This window comes from Myxocyprinus asiaticus, chromosome 7 (assembly GCF_019703515.2).
Source record: "Myxocyprinus asiaticus isolate MX2 ecotype Aquarium Trade chromosome 7, UBuf_Myxa_2, whole genome shotgun sequence".
NCBI classification, from domain to species: domain Eukaryota; kingdom Metazoa; phylum Chordata; class Actinopteri; order Cypriniformes; family Catostomidae; genus Myxocyprinus; species Myxocyprinus asiaticus.
The window spans coordinates 7,646,846-7,668,021 of NC_059350.1; the positions used below are offsets into that span (position 1 = coordinate 7,646,846).

At 35.5% G+C, this 21,176-nt stretch overlaps 1 protein-coding gene across 1 annotated transcript in view; it reads left to right on the forward strand.

Moving 5' to 3' along the window:
- Positions 1-21,176, forward strand: part of LOC127444079 (VPS10 domain-containing receptor SorCS1) — a 310,619-nt gene that overhangs the window by 227,123 nt on the left and 62,320 nt on the right. Inside the window, exons 5-9 of the mRNA XM_051703250.1 lie at positions 1,112-1,185; positions 7,387-7,451; positions 10,263-10,381; positions 12,008-12,097; positions 19,082-19,261. Coding sequence (XP_051559210.1) covers positions 1,112-1,185; positions 7,387-7,451; positions 10,263-10,381; positions 12,008-12,097; positions 19,082-19,261 — 528 coding nt within the window. The remainder of the gene's footprint in view (positions 1-1,111; positions 1,186-7,386; positions 7,452-10,262; positions 10,382-12,007; positions 12,098-19,081; positions 19,262-21,176) is intronic.

Here is a 21,176-nt window from a genome sequence, read left to right on the forward strand (position 1 = left end):
AGCAATATTTTTCGTAACTTATTTCCTGCGTTTCTGTAAGGCGTGCATGCACATTATTCAGCAAGGTGTGCGATCTGTGTCTAATAATACTGTTAAAAGAAGCCACGCAAGTTTTCCCAATTGGGTGCGCTATAGAAACCATTGGACTGCGGAGAATTTCAAAATAAAGTCATCAATGTTTCTTAATCTTATGACTTGTTCATTTACTTTGCATGTGTTCGCGCCTTCGTGGGGCCCCACCAGGCATGTCGAGGCCCTAGGCGGCCGCCTGTTTCGACTGTGGGACGGGCCGGCCCTGGCACTACCTCCCGAACTAATGACTTTTATCAGCCGGTTCTTTTTAGTGAATGAAAAACATACTGAACTGCAAGTAATTAATTTCGTCATATCCCACTCCTGAACCAAGAAACTGTCAGTGTTTTACAGTATGTGTACTGAAGGCTTGTGAGAATTAAATCAGTGTAATTATTGGATGGTTGTTAATCTGTACTGTTAAAATATGAACTGATCTCATCATTTGGTAACAGGCTGGAAGAGGTAGTAAATCCAATAAGAATTTCCAAATGTTTCTTATTCAAAAGTACTACAAGAATCGTTAAGAGAAATCAGAAGTGGAATCGTTAAATTGTTAGATTCCCATTCCTACCCCCAAGTCTCGATGATATTCTAGTCCCTAGATACAGTATGTTTCCTCCTTCAATGTAAATCCATGGGATTTTTTTTTTTTTTTTTGTCTATTTTATCATTCCCCAGGCACAAATCAAAAGTCCGATTGCATAGAAAAGCATCATCTTACCTCTCCTCAACAAGCCACACGTTTTGAGGTATCATAGCACATAACAGAGCTGCGTGCCAAAGTTTTGAACTGTTTGAAATTGAATATAAACAAGCACAATTTAATAAGCATGAAGAGTTTAATTTAGAGCATTATCCAATACTTGAAGAGAACTTCACTAAATAGTAAAGGCACTGGGTTGTTTACCAAAAAATAAAATAAAAAAATAATATTGAATGATAGCAGCATGTTGTACCCCAACAGATAGGATTTTAATTAAATCCTTTTTGCTAACGGTCAACTTTTACTCCAACTAACACAATATGTCTTCCTCAGCTGTACAGCTCTGTTGAGTTTGGCCGTCGATGGCAGCTCGTTCACGAGCGGGTGGCGCCCAATCGATTCTACTGGTAAGTGTTCTCTGTGTGAATTCTTCTGCTGTGTGTTGAACATCAATCATCTGACCTCCAGCATTCTGTGACTAATAAAAAAATAAACGAAAGAACACTGATTGTTGTTGAGCTCTGATGTGATCTCCCCTGCTGTGTTCTACCCCCCACGGAACACTATCTTGAGGTTTTCTTTCAGATGTTTAGATGCTCTTTAATGAATGTGGTCATTAGACCTTGTTACTTAGTAGGAGTCAGCATTCACAACGCAGTAAATAATTTAGTGATAAAGAAAGCTTAATCAGTTCCAGCTAAAAGATGTCTAGACGTTGGTGATTAAACGGACCTGTTGAGAAATACATTCTAAATGCGATTCGATTTTGTGTTTATAGCAGGTCTCTAGTGGACAAACTGGAATGAACTGAAAAACATTTTATGCATAGATGAATTGTTTTTTGTGTCAACTTTATTTAGTCGGTTTATTTAAGTGTTATAAATGTAGTCCTTTGATTCTTGAGATATGTAACAAAAAGGCTACAGTACTGGGAAAAAATAAACAGCAATTGTTCCAATTTGAACAAATTATTTTGATAATTCTTTTAAACATGTTCAGATTTTAATTTAGGTGTTGGTGTAACTTCCTGCTTCATGTTAAATGTTTATATTTTGTTATATCTTGAATTTCAAATTCTAGATTTTTTGGTTTTAGTTTTCAAACAGATTTTTAACTCCACTGAAAAAAATAAATTAAAAAAATTAAAAAAAAAATCTGACAGGGTTTAAAGCTTACAGTGTTGACAAAATAATCTTACTTTGCGTGTGAGTCATGTATTAACCCTCCTATGGTATTCGGTCTGAAATAAATTTTCCTCATTTAATAAAAAATCCTTTTCTTTTATCTGAGCAGGACAAGACTTGGTGACTTTTTCTTCATTTGCCATCTGAAAAAAAAAACAAACAAAAACAAATTTGGCTTGATTCGGTATGTCTAGGTGGTTGTAATATATATATATATATATATATATATATATATATATATATATATATATATATATATATATATATAAAGAAAAATACACCTTTGGTATTCACAGTCAAAATTGACTGACCATTGAAAATGAATGGGAATGAATTTTTATTTATTTACTTTTTATCTGTAAAATACAATCAATAAATAAGCCACGATGACAAACAAAAATAAATACATAAATAAATAATAAAATAAATTACAGGGTGAGACTCTAAAACATCCTCAGAGCAAAACATTCAGACACTTGCACACAAACACAAATTAACTGGTGAAACTATAACACAGAGGTTTTTTTTTTGTTTTGTTTTGTTTTTGTCAAAAAAAAATAAATAATAATCATTCACAATGCTAAACACACTCAGAAATGAAGGGGTGAGACGATAACACACAATGCAGCACACACACATGTTTGCAAAATAAATGTTTTGTATAGAAAGTTTTAAATTGCAAATTATTTACTCTGATTCTTCTGTTTTATACTCTAATTGAATTTTCAGAATTTTGCAGTTCTTTTCTGTTTCTTTATGTTCATTTTCTTGATATTATTATGCTTTTACATTGAGTTATTAAATTTGTATGTTCTAAATAAATTAGTGGTAGGAAATGCTTATTCTGTGTCTTCTCTTTGTAACAGTATGGTCAGGTTTGATTGCAAGCATAATGACATTAACTGCAAAAACTGACACTTCAAATCAATTTTAAAATGCTAAACTTTGACAAATAATAGTTTGATAATGTGTGTGTGTGTGTGTGTGTGTCTGTGTGTGTGTGTGTGTGTGTGTGTGTGTGTGTGTATATATATATATATATATATATATATATATATATATATGTATATATATATACACGTACACATACAAATTCGTAGCTTGTACTAAAATATAAAATTAAGTTACAACAAGCCAACAGACTGCACAGTAGGTGGATAATACCATCTACTGGCTGTTACTGGCAAGTCATGTTATATATATATATATATATGTAATTTTTTTTTTTTTTTTTTTTTTTTCACCAGATGGCAGCAATTTATCTGCATCCAATTTATGTCACATTCTCACATTTTCTTAATTTTTCAACTTAGAAGTTTAGGTTCTTATTTTTTTATTATTAATTTATTTTATTTGTATATGCAAATTAATGGTAACATTTAGAAATTTAGATGTAAATAGGATCAAAATAGCATAAAATCCCAAAAGAAATGCATAATTGTATTGTTCTTACTTCAGTAAAGAAGAAATAGTATCATTATCATCATAAAAAAATTTTTTTTTAAAAACCTGCCGGGCAAAAATGACCGTGAATACCAAAGGGAGGTGCCATTTTTTCAATACCATAGGAGGGTTAAATGCAGGAGTTGTTTTGTTTTTCTGGTTTTACTAGCTACAAATAGGACCCATTTAAAATGAGGAAAATCACCTTAAAACAACAACAACAACAACAATTCCTTTGCAATTTGTGTGATGGAGTTGACATATCATGGTTGTAACACAGAAAATATAAGGACAAATACCTCAAATTATAAGGCTGCGCCACTAGAGTCACCAAACATAACTGCAAAAATAATCAGTTTTCAGATTCCAGAAAACTCCTGTCTTGTGCTGGTTGTACAAATAGATAATGACACCCCAAATTGCCAACCAGATTCAGTCTTTTAGCACCAGGGTTTAGTTTTTGAAAACTCCATGTTATATAGTGGTTTTGCATAAGCAAAGTCAAAGTGGGACAGAGCGAAGACATCAGAGATTGAGCCTGGAGTACCGTTATTTTTAGGCTGGTAATGATCTATCCTCACAAGTTCCCCTCTATAAACTCTCGCATATAGAGTCTTATTATCCTAAGAGAGTTGAGACATATAGCCCTTACAAATGCATAGCTATTGAGTATGTGAAATTAAACTGTACCGTTTCATGAGTTACACCATCATGGTGACCTCCAGAATATGAGATGATTGAAGAAACAGAGCTTTGGATGGATAAAATGGATTTTTGTACCTGTCAGTGCTTCAAAAGAACTGTGATCTTATGGGGCTCTATCCTTGCCTAATACCTGCACAGATTTAGACTCTTGGTGGAATTGGATGGGTCAAAACACTACCTTTACTATTGATCTAAATACAAACCCTAGCAGGTCCTTGTGGATGTTTGAAAATTAACCATTAGATTCTCAGGATATAACCGAAGGTTACTTAAACAATCTGTGGGGAGTTCACTAAGGAGGAACAGCACAAGCTGATAGTGGCGTTTGATGCACTGTCTGTAATATAGCTGTCTGTAATATAATATGTAATATAGTGTGTAATATAGATGTTTGTGCATGTAAAAGGTCTGCAAAGTTACAAAGCACAAAGTCCACGCCAAAGGGATTTACTCTCTCCCACAGAAACACTGCTCCTGAACTACCTGAAACGCCTGGTTTGCAGTCCAGCCATTACTTCCGTGACTTAGCTATGTCACTATGTACCACATTTGCATAATGCCCGCCTAAGGGCTACTCTAAGCTGAAACTCGGTTATGGTAAGGGGCGTTACATTTCCGACACATGCTCTAAGCGGTTGACCAATCACAACAGATTGGGCCAGCTGACCAATCAGAGCAGACTGGGCTTTTTGGAAAAGGGGGCTTTAAAGAGACAGGAGCTACAACAAAGCGTTTCAGACATTTTTTTTTTTCTTTTTTTTACATTAAAACATGTAAACCAATTCTAGTAGACCCCCCAAAATAAAATTATGAAACTGTAAATTAGCATATATGGGCTCTTTTATTAAACATTACTTGAAATCGATCAAATTTTGGGCTCATAACTCAAATATCTATGCTCCTTGAACTTATTTATCTAAAAAAAAAAAAAAAAAAAAAAAGTGTTAAAGTGTTAAAGTGTTAATAACTTGATTAATAACAATTTAGTACAAAATTGAGGCTACAGAGAATACCCATAATCCCTTGCGATTTAATTATTTAATTGTTTCCTTGGTCAAAAGGAACTTATGGAGGCATTAAAATAGTTGTTATTAAGAATTCATAAAAGTTTTAGCACTTTTGTAGCATTATTTAAACAACAATATTTAAATAGCAAATCTGAGTTTAGTCTAATTGCATCTAGTTAGCATAACTTTGACAGTTAAGTTAATTCTATACATATGAACACCAAGTTAAGTGAACTTAATAACACAAGTTTTGGAGATGCCATTACTCAATTAAACTGAAAGAACGAGTTTACTCAATCAATTGAGTAATGTCAACTTATTAGGGTTTTCAGTGCATCGCTCCACCTCTTTGATATATTCATACCTGAATAGGCTTGTCTACACTGCACATCTGGATATATGCCCAGATATATACACTCTTCTCATAATTTGATCATCATTTTATAAATTACTGCTGGCATGATCAATAAAATGTTTTTGCAAATGTCTCTTTTTAAAAATGTTTTTTTTTTTTTTTTTTTCACTTTTCTCCCAATTTGGAATGCCCAATTCCTACTACATAGTAGGTCCTCGTGGTGGCGGTTACTCACCTCAATCCAGGTGGCGGAGGACAAGTCTCAGTTGCCTCCGCTTCTCAGACAGTCAATCTGTGCATCTTATCACGTGGCTTGCTGTGCATGACACCGCGGAGACTCACAGCATGTGGAGGCTCGTGCTACTCTCCGCAATCCACACACAACTTACCACGCACCTCATTGAGAGCGAGAACCCCTAATCGTGACCACGAGGAGGCTACCCTATGTGACTCTACCCTCCCTAGCAATCGGGCCAATTTGGTTGCTGAGGAGACCTGGCTGGAGTCACTCAGCACACCTTGGATTTGAACTTGTGACTCCAGGGGTGGTAGTCAGCATCAATACCCGCTGAGCTACCCAGGCGGGCAGTGTTAATTGCACCAGGCATATAGGACTGACCTTTGTGAATAAGTTGCAAATAATAAAAAGTATAATTCACGTAAAAAAAAAAAAAAAAAGAATAGGTGTGTTTGTGTTGTAAATAAAATAAAAAGAAATATTCCATGCAAATGTGCCACAACAATTTAGAGAAATCGCCCCTCTGCCTTTAGAATATTAAAGGAATTTTCCATGTTCAATACATATTAAGTTTAATTGATGTCATGTGTGGCATATTGTTGATTACCACAAAAAAAGTATTTTGACTCATCAAAAAAACAAAAAAAAACAGCAGTTACAGTAAAGCACTTACAATGTAAGTGAATGGGGCCAGTCTATAAACATTCAAATACAGTGATTTAATAGTATAGCCACAAGATGAATACACGTTTTTAATGTGATATTATGGCATTTACCAGATTACAGGGTTTACCTGCGTTACATCGTCATATCAACAAAGTTGTAATATTGGATATTATTTATATTATTATAATGCAATTTCATCACACTAATATCATGCTAACCCGCATAATGTTTACATCTTGTGGCTAAACCTTTGAGACAGTGTGTATTTTAATGTTTATGGACTGGCCCCATTCACTTTCATTGTAAGTAAATTGTAATTTACATTTTTTTCTTTCTTTTCTTTTCTTTTTTTTCTTTTCTTTTTTTTTCTTTTTTTTTTTTAACAAAGGACAGGTCAAAATTATGTTTGTGTTATTTAACATAATTCCACAAATGCTGTTGATTAAGTTTAATTTGTATTGAATCAGAAAAATTCCTTTATGGTCGACCCGGATCAAGCAAATGGATGCTATATTTGCTTCAATGCTTTCAATAAGTGTCATAATAAAGACTTGAGACAGTCTGCGTTCTTAGCCGGAGCAGCTCTAACTGATATCTCATCCTCCAATAAATATTTCATGCAACAATGATTATTTTCTACACTAAAAAGAGGGAGAGTGATATGTGCACTGCCTGTGGGTGTTCTTGGGAAGCAAATGAGAAGGGCTTAGTTTTATTGATGTCAGGATATGCGCCTTGCTTCTGTCAGAGAACAGAAAGATGGAAGATGGAAATAGGGGCTTAAGACGATAGGGTTTTCCAAGGGTAATTTCCTCACTTAACCTGAATCACTCTGTTGGGAGACTAACCTGGATCTTTTACACACAAAAGGGTTGATGCCCTTTTTTGGCCAGATCTATTGTTGTATGAAAACACAACAGTTGTTTTGTTCAAAGCTCATTTAAGAAAGCATTTTTTTTATTTTTATTTTTTTATTTTTTTTATGTGTTCTTTCCTTTGGGGGTCTACAGGTCTAAAATGGGCCTTGATAAAGAGCCAGGCATGATTCACCTTGAAACCAGCATCTCAGAAAACCGTAAGTCTGACCGCCATCCCTTAATGTGATCTGATTGCAGTTCAACAAGCTACAATTCAAACACAGCACAAAGCAACCCTTTATTTAGCTAAAACTTTTTCTCAGAGCTATTTGACATATTAACGATTGCAAACATAATCGAGGCTGATGTTGCATTCATCCATTCTTTATAAATGTAACAGCAGTATGCGATGAATGAAAATGAAAGATCTCTATAATGTGAATAATAACACATGATAAAGATAGGAACAACATGGAAAATATCCATTTGATACCCATGAAAATCAATTAAAATTGAACATCACAACAGCAGTGTAGCTGTCATAAATAATGAACAGTAATGAAGCAATGAATAGCTAATTGAGTTTGTCTTTTGTCCATTGAACCCATATGTCTGTTGATTGACACCCAGAAGATAAGCTGTCTGTTCCAGTTCTACATGATCCCTCAAACATTAAGCTAGTCAGTCAAGTAAGAAACATTATGGGGCGATTATAACAGTGATTGGGGGCAATGCTTGATGATATTTATCTACTGTATCTTAAATAAGAGCACAACTCAAAAGTCATTATATAATTCATTTAATACTGTAATAAAAATCACTGAATAGTTTCCACATTTATATGATAATAATTCTTCTAGCTGTCAACAATAATACATGTAAGCAACAGGCTAAGTGAAACTTGAGTTAAATCAATTTTATTAAAATATATTGATCATTTGATAAGTCAAGAACAGTATTAAACTCATCAAAGATGAATAGTCATACAACTATTTCATAACTAGTGTTACAATTGCTCTCAACCTCACAGCCATTATGAAATGTTGAATGACTAACAGTTAAAACGTTAGCATCTCTCAGTTATGTTAGTTTCTAACCAACAAACTAGAGATTAAATAGATGTTTAAAACTTTTGCATTCAAATGTTAGACAGCAGAAGAAAAGTACTAGACATCCAAAATAAACTTTATATCCCCACATATTTGTTCAGTTGTTGTAAACGCTAACACCAATTAAAGTGCTAGCATCCCTCAGTCATGTTAACATCTAACCAACACCCTAGAGATTAAATAGATAGGTTTTAAACATTTGCATCAATATGTTAGTCAGCAGATGAAAAGTATGACATCCAAAATTTGGACGCCCAAACGTTTTTTTCATTGTTGTACTCGCTAACGGCAGTTAAAGTGCTAGCATCTCTCAGTCATGTTAACGTCTAACCAACAGCCTAGAGACTAAATAAATATGTTTTAAACGTTTGCATTAAAATGTTAGACAGCAAAAGAAAAGTACTAGACATCCAAAATCCCTTTTATATCCCCAAATTAATTTTTTGTTGTAGTAGATGCTAACACCGGTTAAAGTGCTAGCATCTCTCAGTCATGTTAACACCTAACCAACAACCTATTGATTGAATACATTTTGTGTGTAAGTACTGCCCTCTGGTATCTGTTTCAGGTCAAGAAAAAATGGGCATCATCTCCTCATTGCTCATAATATTCTGTCATCTGTTTGTTGGCTTAGGGTAGGGGTCGGCAACCTTTTTTTTTTTATTTTCCTGGTCAATGGCTGTGCCAACCCATGCACATGTATGTGATTTTCCAAAGTTTGAGTCCACTTGTGAAAATGTTTCTATTTTGCAATTTTCTATTTTAATAGTTTATTTTTCATTATAAATGATATTATCAGCATAACAGTTTGAGTGAAAAATTTGTGCAAAATCTGCATGTGAACAATCTTGCATGTGAATATTCACAGAGCATCTAGTGAAAGTGCTTTAATGAAAGAAAACCTGTCCTTTTGTACAAAATGAGTTAACACAGTTTGTCACAAATTTGCTTATTTGATTACTGATCATGAAATTATGTGGAATCTTAAATATTTCATGTTATGTCATACATTTTTCAAAATCACACCGAGGGGTAATCACTATTGCACGCAAGCAACAGCGAGATAGGAGCAGTCTATTTTATTTATGTGACGTTTTTCGCACCTGGCATGCATTCCAATCTACATCTTGATGTAATCCTTCCTCATGATCATGCAGTGTGTTTTCATCAGCTGAATGGGAGGCTAAACACTGTTAAAGTGTGACGAGACTCATGTGCAAGCCATTCGCGCATCACAAGCTGATCAGCTATTTAACCCTTTTCGGTGAATCGCACTTACAAAATCCTAAAACTTTATTTCCAGGTTTAAATTATATTTTTTGTAGACTCACAATGTGGGTTTATGTTTACTCTTTTAATCGTTTAATGTAATTTTGAGTGTGTCCATGGTTTAAGGAGGGTGTACCTGTATGCTGGTTTGGAAATCTCAAGGATTAATAGTGGTGTTTTCCTTATTGTTGTTCTGAAAGCAAAAAGAAACAAATGGAACACGGAATGTAAGCTGTCATCCGCACAGCCTGACCGAAGCAAAGCGGGTGCGTTTACTCGTGTGATTATTCGAAAGTGAAGCGCAGCTGGCTTGCATGCACTGCACGAGTCTGTTGTGTACTGCGATCTCGTCACATTTAAACGTTTTGTTTAACCTCCCATTCAGCTCATGAAAACACGCTGCGTGATCATGAGGAAGGATTGTATCAAGTTGTAGATAGGAATGCAGTTGCGGAATTTCATATTAATAAAATAGTCTACTCCTCTCTGTGTTGCTGGCGTGCCAGTGATTACCCCTCCGCATGTCAATGCATGCCATAGGTTGCCGAACCCTGGCTTAGGGCATGGTAGAATTCCAGTACCCCTTCAACTCTTTATGCCATTTGTTCAGATAATATTCAGATTTTGCAGAAAGACTTTTTGTTGTTTCAGAGGCTCTTTATGTCACATGCAAGCTTCAGAACTGCACAGATGCTAACAAGGGCAAACCATTTCCCGGATTCATTGACCCAAACTCCCTAGTGGTCCAAGATGAGTATGTTTTTGTCCAGGTGAGTGATTATCAGCAAAACCAACTAAATAAATAAATAAATACATTTTGAGGCTACCAGACACCTGGAGCTTTAGTATTATATCAAACATATTAACAGTTTATCTTGCAAATTAATGTCCTTTTACTGGTCAAAGAGTTCAGAGATAATTCAGAAACATCAACTGTATGACTAATGACAACTCTTTTATGCATACTTTATGTGTGCATACAGTACATAGTCAACAGTGTTGAAATTATGCAGTACTTGGTATGTTCCTCAACTGGTAGAGCATGGTGCTTTCAACCTTAAAGGAATGTTCTGTGTTCAATAAATGTTAAGCTAAATCAACAGCATTTGTGGCATAATGTTGATTACCAAAAAAATTGTTTCGACTTTTCCCTCCTTTTCTTTATAAAAAGCAAAAATCTAGGTTTCAGTGAGGCACTTACAATGGAAGTGAATGGCATCAATGAAAGTGAATGTGGCCAGTTATATATTCACTTATTCGATATTCATTTTAACTAAACCTTTAGAAACAGACCAACCATGAGCTTCGATGTTGTTAATCGATGATATATGTTTCTGTTGAAGCCATCAGTCTGCATTATTTCGTCTTCATAAAATAAATAAATAAATAAATACAATAGTGTTTAATAGTGTATATTTCTGGTGAAGAACTACACTACGCATGATCCAGAAGGAAAACGCTCCATCAATCAGAGTATTGTGCCCAAGAAAACATGCAAAACAAGCTCTGCAGCGACCACCCTCTACCATGTCGCACTGCGAATGACAACTGAGTCAGTCTCCCTACACCCTCAAATGAATTGTATGTTTGCAAATATCTGAAAATTGTGCAATAAAATCACAATACATTGTTTCTATATTTATAATAGACATCTTTAAATGAATATTTGTATATTTTTCCATAGTTTTCAATTTGATTACATCATCCGCAATGCTTCATGGGATTGTAGTTCTTGCCCTAATGAAAGACGTCAAGTACAAATTATTGTACCTTTGTCTTTTTGTCCAATTTTCAAATAATTGTGTGCTTCAAATCAAAGTTTGTAATGTTGTGATTCACCTCTGAGCTGGTTGGGTTGGGTTAGGTCATGGCATAGATTTTATGAAATCCATATGGAAAAAAATGTATGGAAAAAATACTTCCGGAAACAAAATGTCTGAAAAATTGGCAGGTGCTGTATTGCACTCTATAAATGTATGCTTTGGATGATAGCAGATTTGCTAAATGCTTAAACGTTGTAGGGCTGTACTGAATTCTAAATTGATAAATATCACAATTCTTCAAGGATAACAATCATATAATTACCTACAGTTCAGTTAATAAAGATGTGGTCGTCTAAATAAGTGCAAACTCTGAAACTGGTATTTTTCTGTACTGTACATTCAGAACCACTTAAGTAAAGGACCATACTCAACAAAAGTTAAGCGAACCAATTGAGATTGATCCCACTGATTCAGTCTCTCTCACTGAATTGCTGCAGTCATGATCTAATTAAGATATTGTGATGCATTACAATTACATTAAAATGTAACTGAATTTTCTTTGAACCACTTGAAATGTTGCTTCTTTCTAAAGTGTCCTTGTCCTATCTATTTGTGGTCCCTCCATTACCCAAGGTGTCAACCGGTGGTCGGCCAATCTACTATGTGTCATCCAGGCGAGATGTGTTTACACCCATGAAGCTTCCCAAATACACCCTGCCAAAGGTAGAGTACCTCATTCACACTTGTTCAACAGGAAGTCAAAATCTGCCACACTGTGACAGAGTAAACAGACATCACCATTTCAGACCCAGATCATCATGTCCCAAGATGGTAGCCTTTGAAGCTTCAAACCTTTACAAAATCAGATTTTTTTTTTTTTTTTTTTCACTGACATCTGGCAGGCTGTTACTTCAGAGTGAGTGAATTCAGGGACACAGATGCTACACGGGTCTCTCGCCTCTCAGGATGTTGGGTTATTATACAAAGCCTAAATTCGGCTGCACTCGCATGACAATCAATAATGATTTATTAAATCAAGCTCTCAGAACTCCTTAAAGGGTTAGTTCACCCAAGAATGACAATTCTGTCATCATTTACTCAACCTTGTTGTTTCTAAATCTCTATGGCTTTCTGTCTTCTTCTTTTTTTCTCCCTCTTGTCAATACAATTGCAGTGAATAGTGACTTTGCTTTCAAGCTTAAAAAAAGATTTCCATTTCCATGCAAAGTAATCCATGCAACTTGTGCATCAAATTCCAAGTCTTCTGAAACTATATGATGTGAAACAACCAGAAATTTAAGTCATTATCCAGTAAAAATATTGATGCCCTTTGCATGTTCACACGGGAACTTGCATTGTTTTTGCTAGAAACAGACATGCAGTGCTAAACAATGCAAGTTCTCGCGGTGTGTTTATCAACAAAATCTTCCTTTTAAATTGTCTGTGCTCACTTGATAAATAATCATGTTGTATTTAATCAAGCTCTAGCACACACCCAGCAACCCTCACGCGGTCTGGGGTAGATGAAATTCGCAAAGTGCCAGCGTGTGGTTTTGCTGCGTTTGCCCAACTGACAAGCTCAATTTAAAACTAATAAGAATATTTGCTACGTCGGAGCTGTGAGCAAAACAAGGCAGGTGAGAGTGCGGTCTAATACTGATTATTATTCGGATTAAACTCAGTTGGGTGAGACCTCCACTGCTCTCCAGCTGTCCCCTGCCATCCCGGCAATGAAATTTATATTCAATCTCACTTGATTAGAGGCAGAAATCACATTGAAGGTTAAAGTTATTCTCTTCTGATATATGTAAATGAGAAGGGTAAAGGTGTTTTGATGTTTTGAATATTAAAGGGCACTTTGTTTGGAGTTTGGCCTACTAAGAGACAGAATGTTGTTAAATGATCAGATGTAACAGAATGGCCCATTGTGGTCAGTATTGGACCTCACTGGAATGTTTTAACAGAGTAGCTTATCTTATATTATTAATGGAAAGTTCTCCCAAAAGGAAAATTCTGTCATAATTTTTATTCATCTTCAAGTCATTCCAAACCTGTATGGCTTTCTTTCTTATGCAGAACAGAAAAGGAAAAATATTAATGAAGAGCCATCTTTTCAATACAATGACAGTTGATAGTGACTCATTTTAAAGCCTAAAAAAGTATCATTTTAAAGCTTAGGAGCTGTACTTTACAATGCATGTAGGCATTATGACCAAAACTGAACAAGTGCTTTGAATTTTGCAGACAAATCAGAAGTGTTTCATTTTATTTATTTATAATATTACACAATACATATTATTGTAATTAGTAAAAATATCAAACTAATCAAATAGCCATGTGTCATATGGCGTTGGAAAGCTCTCAAAGAGTACAATACAACCAGTCTATTGTTTGTTTTACTCACAGACATTAATATAGCAAGTAATAGCTAAGTATATGTTTTTGACATAGATGTTACATGTAAACAGGTGCTTCTTATATGATGCATTTTTGCTTATAACTTCACCAAAAAATTACAGAATATAAAATACTGTTACTTAGAGGAGGCGATTATCTTTAAAATGGGCCAAAACACAACGTAATCAAATACATAGATCATTAGATAATGCACACGGAGCACAATGTGCACAAAGCACATAATGTGCTATCTGGCTAAAAACACGTTAGCTTTCCTAGATCAGATGACTTTATTGACTTTATCTAAAATTATGTAGTCCTGTATTGTCCAGTGTCATTAAGCTAAACCAATCATATTAGGAATCAGATTGCTGCAACCAGAGGTGGAAGTCATCCAAATATGGGCAGAGAGGATCATTCACTCCAATTGCATATGGCCACCAGGAGATGGTGCCAAGTACATGACACAGACTCAGTGATGGCTCAGATCACACAGAATGGAACTGAATGAGATCTTGTTACTCATGCCTGCATGTTTTGGAGAGAGAGCATACCTTTATTTATTGATGTACTGTATTTGCATGTGTAATTAGTTCTCATGTTTTATTTGTTTAGAGAGGCTTTTGGACACTTGGAAAAGTTTTTGGACACATATTTTTTTAATGCTATAACTATAACTGCCAAATCAGAAAAATAATTTAAAAAAAATAAGAAAACAAAATAAGAAAAAAGTTTTTACTCAAGTTTTTTTTTTTTTTTTTTTTTTTTCAGCAGTTTTTTAGGCTGAGAGTCTCAAAGTTTATCATCATCTTATTTTTTTTCATTATTATTATTTATTTATTTTTTGTAGAGTTAAAAGCCTTTGAATTTGGGCATCCCACTGAAACAGGAAATCTTTAAAACACTTTCAGAGCTTAAAGGGTTAAGTGTATTTACCTCAAAGCATACCTCATATCAGAGATTAATATAGACAGACAGCTCGATAAATGTACTTAATTGATCCACAAAAAAGATATTTACAGAAAATATCTGTAAAACAGCAGTGACAACATAAAACATAAACTGCACAAAATGCAATACACGGTAGGCTAAACAACATACAGTACACTTAAACATACAATACACTATTATAAGCTGTAGGCTATTTGTACTGTATATACGATAATCCAGTATATACGATGCACAACACAACAGATGTAGGGAAACATTTTGGCAGGTGCTGCACAAAGCATTATACTGTATATAAATTAATATCTGATGGGAGATGTTATAAAAATCAGATTTATTTACTTTTTATTGACAAATTGATTTATAATGGCACAATAGTTGAAGGCTATATAATAGTTATGGATGTTTGGATAATTCCATTTGTATAAAAAAAATCTAGTGATAGATAAAGTAATTTATTCTATCACTAGATTTGTATATTTTCTGAAGAAATAAATTCTGGTGCAAAACACTACAGCACCATGTAGGGTGTTGCAAAGTGGTTCCTTCTTATTCTTGCACAGTATGAAGTATTATTAATGTCTGTAGCACAACCAGTGTGGAGTTGCATGCCAAAATTCACTAATTACATCCCCTAATTACAAAAGTTCCAAGTTGGGACAGTATGAAAAATGTGAATAAAAATAAAACGAGTGATTTTTAAATTATATTCAGCCTTTGCTATATTAAAAGCATTACAACAACACAGTATATGATGTTTTACCTTGTGAGTTTCATACAATTTGACGAGTTGAAATAAAAAGGAGATGTGAAACAGGAGATGTTAAACTAGTGAGGCAATTGTGCCATAGTACTGTATACTGTATAGGTAGGGTGACCAGATTCCTGCTTATGGAAAGTGGGACAGCCCCCTACAAGCAAAAATTAAATTGATGTGTCCTTACCTAGGCGCAGATTAATGCAAAGTAGAAGGTGCTTCCGCATCTGTAACTGTTGTCACCTTGTACTTTTTGCTGGCAGAAATTTTTCTCAGTGTGCGCTTGACTTTCAAGAGTTTATTGTAAAATGCAGAACAGTCCAGTCCAAAATTAAGATGTGCAAAAAGCATCGCCTTCATGACTGTTACACTGAGTTGAGATTTATCCAGTATCCATTCTGCGTTCATTATTGAGAACACACGCTACACTATTGCAGATGTCCCAGGCAGGCATAAAACAAACTCCACGACCTTGGCTAAGACTCCGAAGTTGATAGTCTTGCTCTCCAGCTCATGAAAAACATCTGTCCATCTCTCAGACATGGCCGTATTGTTCATGTTTCACTCAGTGATGCAACGAGTGACAATGTTTTTTTGCACAAGCCCACTCATCAAAGAGCATGGTTTCTTCAATCAACCTGAGAGCGGGGATTCTGGAGTAGAAGTGTTCGAAGCTGCTCTGAATGTGTTTCCACTCTGGGATGTCTCTCAGTAGGGCCCACTCAAGTTTTTCTGTGTTCTCCGATGAGCGGCTCCAATTTTGGAGGTAATCCACTGATGCTGAATAAATAAATTTCTCACTGCACATAAGAAATCATCTGCTCACATGTCACCAGCTTCAACCAGGGCATCCAACTGCTTTTTAATGTCAGAGGGTATGAATGATTCCTCCAGCCTGGCCTACAAGAATTTTCTCAGGTCATGAAAGTGCAAATCCACTTCTGTGGCTGATATGCGGTCTTGCTCTACTATCTCCAGTGCACGGTTAAAAGTGGCTGTTTGCTTGAGTGTGAAGCCAATCCAAAGTTTAGTGCAAGGATCACGCAGTATGCACGCAGACCATTGAAAATGTGTAGTATTCTTTCAAGAGCTGGACCAAGAGAGAGGAAACATGTGCTTCAGATTTGGTGCGGGCAGAAGAAAATTTTGGATCATACAATTTTGTGATCAATTTCACAGTGCAGTCAACTGACTGAAAACTATGGCCGTGCACAACAGAATGATAAGCAAAAAGTCCTGCACTTGCGTGCACCTTGTCAGATTCGGAACTTTGCTTCACAAAAATAATCTTTTTTGTGTGAAAATGCTGCACGATGTCAGTGCGTCCTCCATGGGCGATGGAAAAGCGAGTTCCACATCTCACACCTCACTTTACTAGGCTCTGTCTGTGACTCCTTTTTTAGAAATGTAAACTCTTTTTGAAGATCCTCATTAAATGTACATGCACGCTTCCTTGACATTTTTCCAGACATTTTCTGTGTGCTTTTTCAGACTGACTCTTCAATCAGTTCATTAACTGGACGTTTATTGATAGGGCATTGTGAATGGATGGTTTAATCCAATCATTTACTTCAAATAACATGGTGTAATTTTATTGGTTTTACCAGCCGTATCCTGAGAAAACTGCATAGGTGACAGGCATTTTTGGAGAGGGGAAATACGGGACAAAACACGATTTTTTCAGAATAAATCAGGACACTAAAAAAGTGCTACATTACGGACTTTCCCGGGAAAAACAGGATGTCTGGCCTCCCTATGTATAAAGAGCATCCAAAAACAGCCAAGTCCTTCAAATGCAAGGATAGTTCAAGACTTGTCAGTTTGCCAAGAGATGCTTCAGCAAATAATCCAGCATTTTGAGAACAATGTTCCCCAAAGACAAATTGGATGGATTGTGGGCATTTCACCCTCTGCAGTGCACAATATAGGTAAAGATTCAAAGAATCTGGTCAAATCTCGGTGCGTAAAGGGCAAGACGAAAACCATTTCTGAATGCACGTGATCTCTGATCCCTCAGATGTCACTGTCTTAAAAAATGGCATTCATCTGTAATGGATATCATGAACATGGGCTTAGGATAACTTTAGTAAACCTTTGTTAGTCAACACCACACGCCTCTGATTCCACAAATACAAGTTAAGACTTTACTATGCAAAGAAGAAGCCCTACATCAACACTGTCCAGAAGCGCTGCCGTCTTCTCTGGTCTTGGTCTCATCTTAGATGGAAAGTAGAAAAGTGTAACTGTTTTTTGTTCTGAAGAGTCCACATTTCAAAAAGTCTTTGAAAAACACAGCTGTGGTGTTATCCGGGCCAAAAAAAGAGGAAAAGGACCATCCAAGCTGTTATTAGTGTCAGGTCAAAAAGCCAGTGTCTGTATGGGCCAGGAGTGTGTCAGTGTCCATGGCATGGGTAACTCGCACATCTGTGAGAACACCATGAATGCAGACAGATATGTAAAAATTCTGGAGCAAAATGTACTGCCATCCAGCACCATTTTTTCCAGGGATGTCCCTGCATTTTCCAGCAAGACAACTTCAAACCACATGCTGCCCGGATTACAAGTGCATGGTTGTGTAAGCAGAGTGTGGGTGCTAGACTGGCCTGCCTGCAGTCCTGACCTGTCTCCAACTGAAAATGTGTGGCACATTATGAAGCACACCATATGGCAACGAAGACCCCGTACAATTGTGCAGCTAAAGACCTACATACTGGATGAATGGGGGAAAATTCCACTTTCTAAACTTAACAAACCTGTGTCTTCAGTACCCAGATGCTTAATAAGTGTTATTAGAACAAATGGTGATGTTTCACAGTGGAAAACACTCGACTGTCCCAACTTTTTTGGAGCGTGTTTCAATCATCTGATTTGAAATGACTGTACATAAAAAATTAAAATAAAATAAAATAAAATAATAATAATAATAATAATAATAATAATAATAATAATAATAATAATAAAATGGAATTCACAGGTTAAAACATTATATACTGTGTAGTTGTAGTGCTTTCAATATAGCAAAGTGTGAATATAATTTACAAATCACTCTTTTTTTTCTTTCTTTTTTTTTAGTAGCATTTATCATATTGTCCCAACTTTTTCGGAATTGGGGTTGCAATAAAATTATACTTTGACTAAATCCCTTACCCTAACTTTGAGCAATCATGATGGTTCAGACTTGCCTTAGCAAGTACCAATAATAACTGGAGCAGTGGTTTTCTGACAAAGCTGCTTGTTTTCTTTTTATTTGTATTTTTATTTGTTTTTGTAAAACAAAAGCTAGGTGTGGTAATACATTGAAATAAATACTTGCAATTAATTGTGTGACTACAGACATTTCAAAAATTATGTTCTTCAATAAAAACAACTGTTGTTGGGAGGATTAATAAAAACAAAAACATAAAACAATTCTTCATTTTGTTTACCAATGTTGCACGCTGCAGATGAGGTCTGCATTATAATACATGTGTGAGACAATTTCTGGGTTGCAGTCTGGAGTAGCCAATGGGAAAATGAGGAGTTAGAGGAAAAAAAAAAAAAAAAAGAAAAGAACAACTGAATGAGATTTGTCTTCTGATATATGCTATGTCTTATTTTTGTCCCAGGATCTCCATGTGATCAGTACAGATGAGAACCGCATCGTGGCGGCAGTTCAAGAGTGGAACCAGAATGACACCTATAACCTGTATGTGTCCGAGGCTGGAGGCATTTACTACACACTGGCTTTGGAGAACGTCATGAGCAGTATGGGTCCAGAGGGAAATGTCATGATAGATCTATATGAGGTACCTCTCTAAACCTGAACAATGTGCTTTAGTCTCCTCACCAGATAAAGATTGTACAAATCTGTCCCGTTCATCGATTCACTGTTTCATGCTCAATTTTCTCTGGATATTAAAAATGTGCAAATTGAATACTGTAATTAATGCTAAATGAGTTTGCTTCTAATTTAATTTATAGCAATGCTAATTGGTGTAAGTTTTCATTACATCATTATTAGCAGAGTATCTGAATAAAGAGCAGTTGGAACCTTGAAATCAAGCAGTATGTTCTTTGTGAATCTAACTCCATTAGATTAAATTCATGGGCACCATCTTAATTTAATAAAAATAATAATAATAATAATTGTGCCATAATTAATTAAATCATTGTGATCCTTTTGTTGAGAGACTGTAGTCAATATCCAGTACATCAGTTGCCATAGTAATGTCTAAAATTGTGCTTCTGCTCATGTCCATTCATGACATCTGGTCGCTATTCCGAGCTCATGAGGTGCATCAGGCAACAGTTTACACATTCAGGCATATGCATATCCGAAACCACTCACTCCTTTGCTCATTCACCATTTAAAACAAAGTGAATGCTACATGTTAGCATAAATGAATGATTTCAGACACAGCTGTATATAGTCTTGATCTTGTGGTCTTTGTCTCAAGACGTCTTGAGACCATATAAAGGCTGTCTCGGTCTTGATCTGGGTCTCATTACTCAGTGTCTTGGTCTGGATCTGGGTCTCGGCTTATGGTCTTAGACAAGACCGCAGTGTATTAATAGTGCACTAAATGTGATCATTATTTCAACCACTAGCTGGCATGGCATCTTCACCATTATTGAGAATTTGCGAGTAATTCTGCCTGTGTCATCATGCATGCCTTGTCTCGCTCATCATATGGATGTAAATGCAAGAACTAAAGTCTAACAACACAAAGCAATCATTAGTGTTTTATGGTTATAACTGCCGTGTAGAGGCCATGACTTATTTGCGGTAGCCGCGGAACCCAATAAGCTTGTTACGTTGCTGGAGTGACCAGTATTCTTATGAGTTGTTGGCGGGAGTAGGGCTGCACGATTATGACTAAAATCATAGTTGAAGATTATTTCTCTTGATATTGTAATCGCTATTAATAATATTGATTCATATTTAAACGTATTGCATGCCATATCATTTATTTAGCTACACATCCCAAACAAGCTGAGAACTGTGTTCCTGAATTAGTTAATTGCTGTTCTATGCATCAGTAAATCAAGCTAGTGACTAAACAGTCAACTTCACATTCTGTTAGCTTAGCAAAATGCTAATGTCAAACTCCATTGGAATCAATTGTGAGTGCGTGATTTTTTTTTTTTTTTTTTTTTTTCAAACAACTTGAGCGCTCAGGAACGTTTTCATTGCTCATCTCAATCATGCAGTCACCTGTGATTAGTTCAGACTCCAGAAAGATTGTTAATGGATCTGATGCTGACCAATGGTAAGATAAGCCTGCTGGTAGTTTTCAATAAGGGCATGGATTGCGCTCAAGTGGTTTGAAAAAAAAATAAATAAATCATGCATTGTGAGTCGGGTCTCTTACTACTTTTGTGTGAAGAGTGCTGTTTGTGTGCCATGTTATTTTTGTGCTTCTGTTAAATAAATATTTGTGTTGAATAGAAATACAAATATACATATAGTTTGTTACCAAAACTTATAGATACAAATAATTTGAATTGAATTATAAATGGATTCATTTAACAAATATTTTTTTATTGCTATCTGTATAATAATGAAGTATTATGTTGTTAGCTTAGCAACATGCTAACGTCAAAATGCATTGGAACAATTGTAAGTTGTCTCTCTTTTTTCTTTCACGTTAGGAGTGCCATTTGTCTGCCGCACAGACTTGCTGCCTATGTAGAGTGTTCCAAGTCACTCACTTGTGAGGC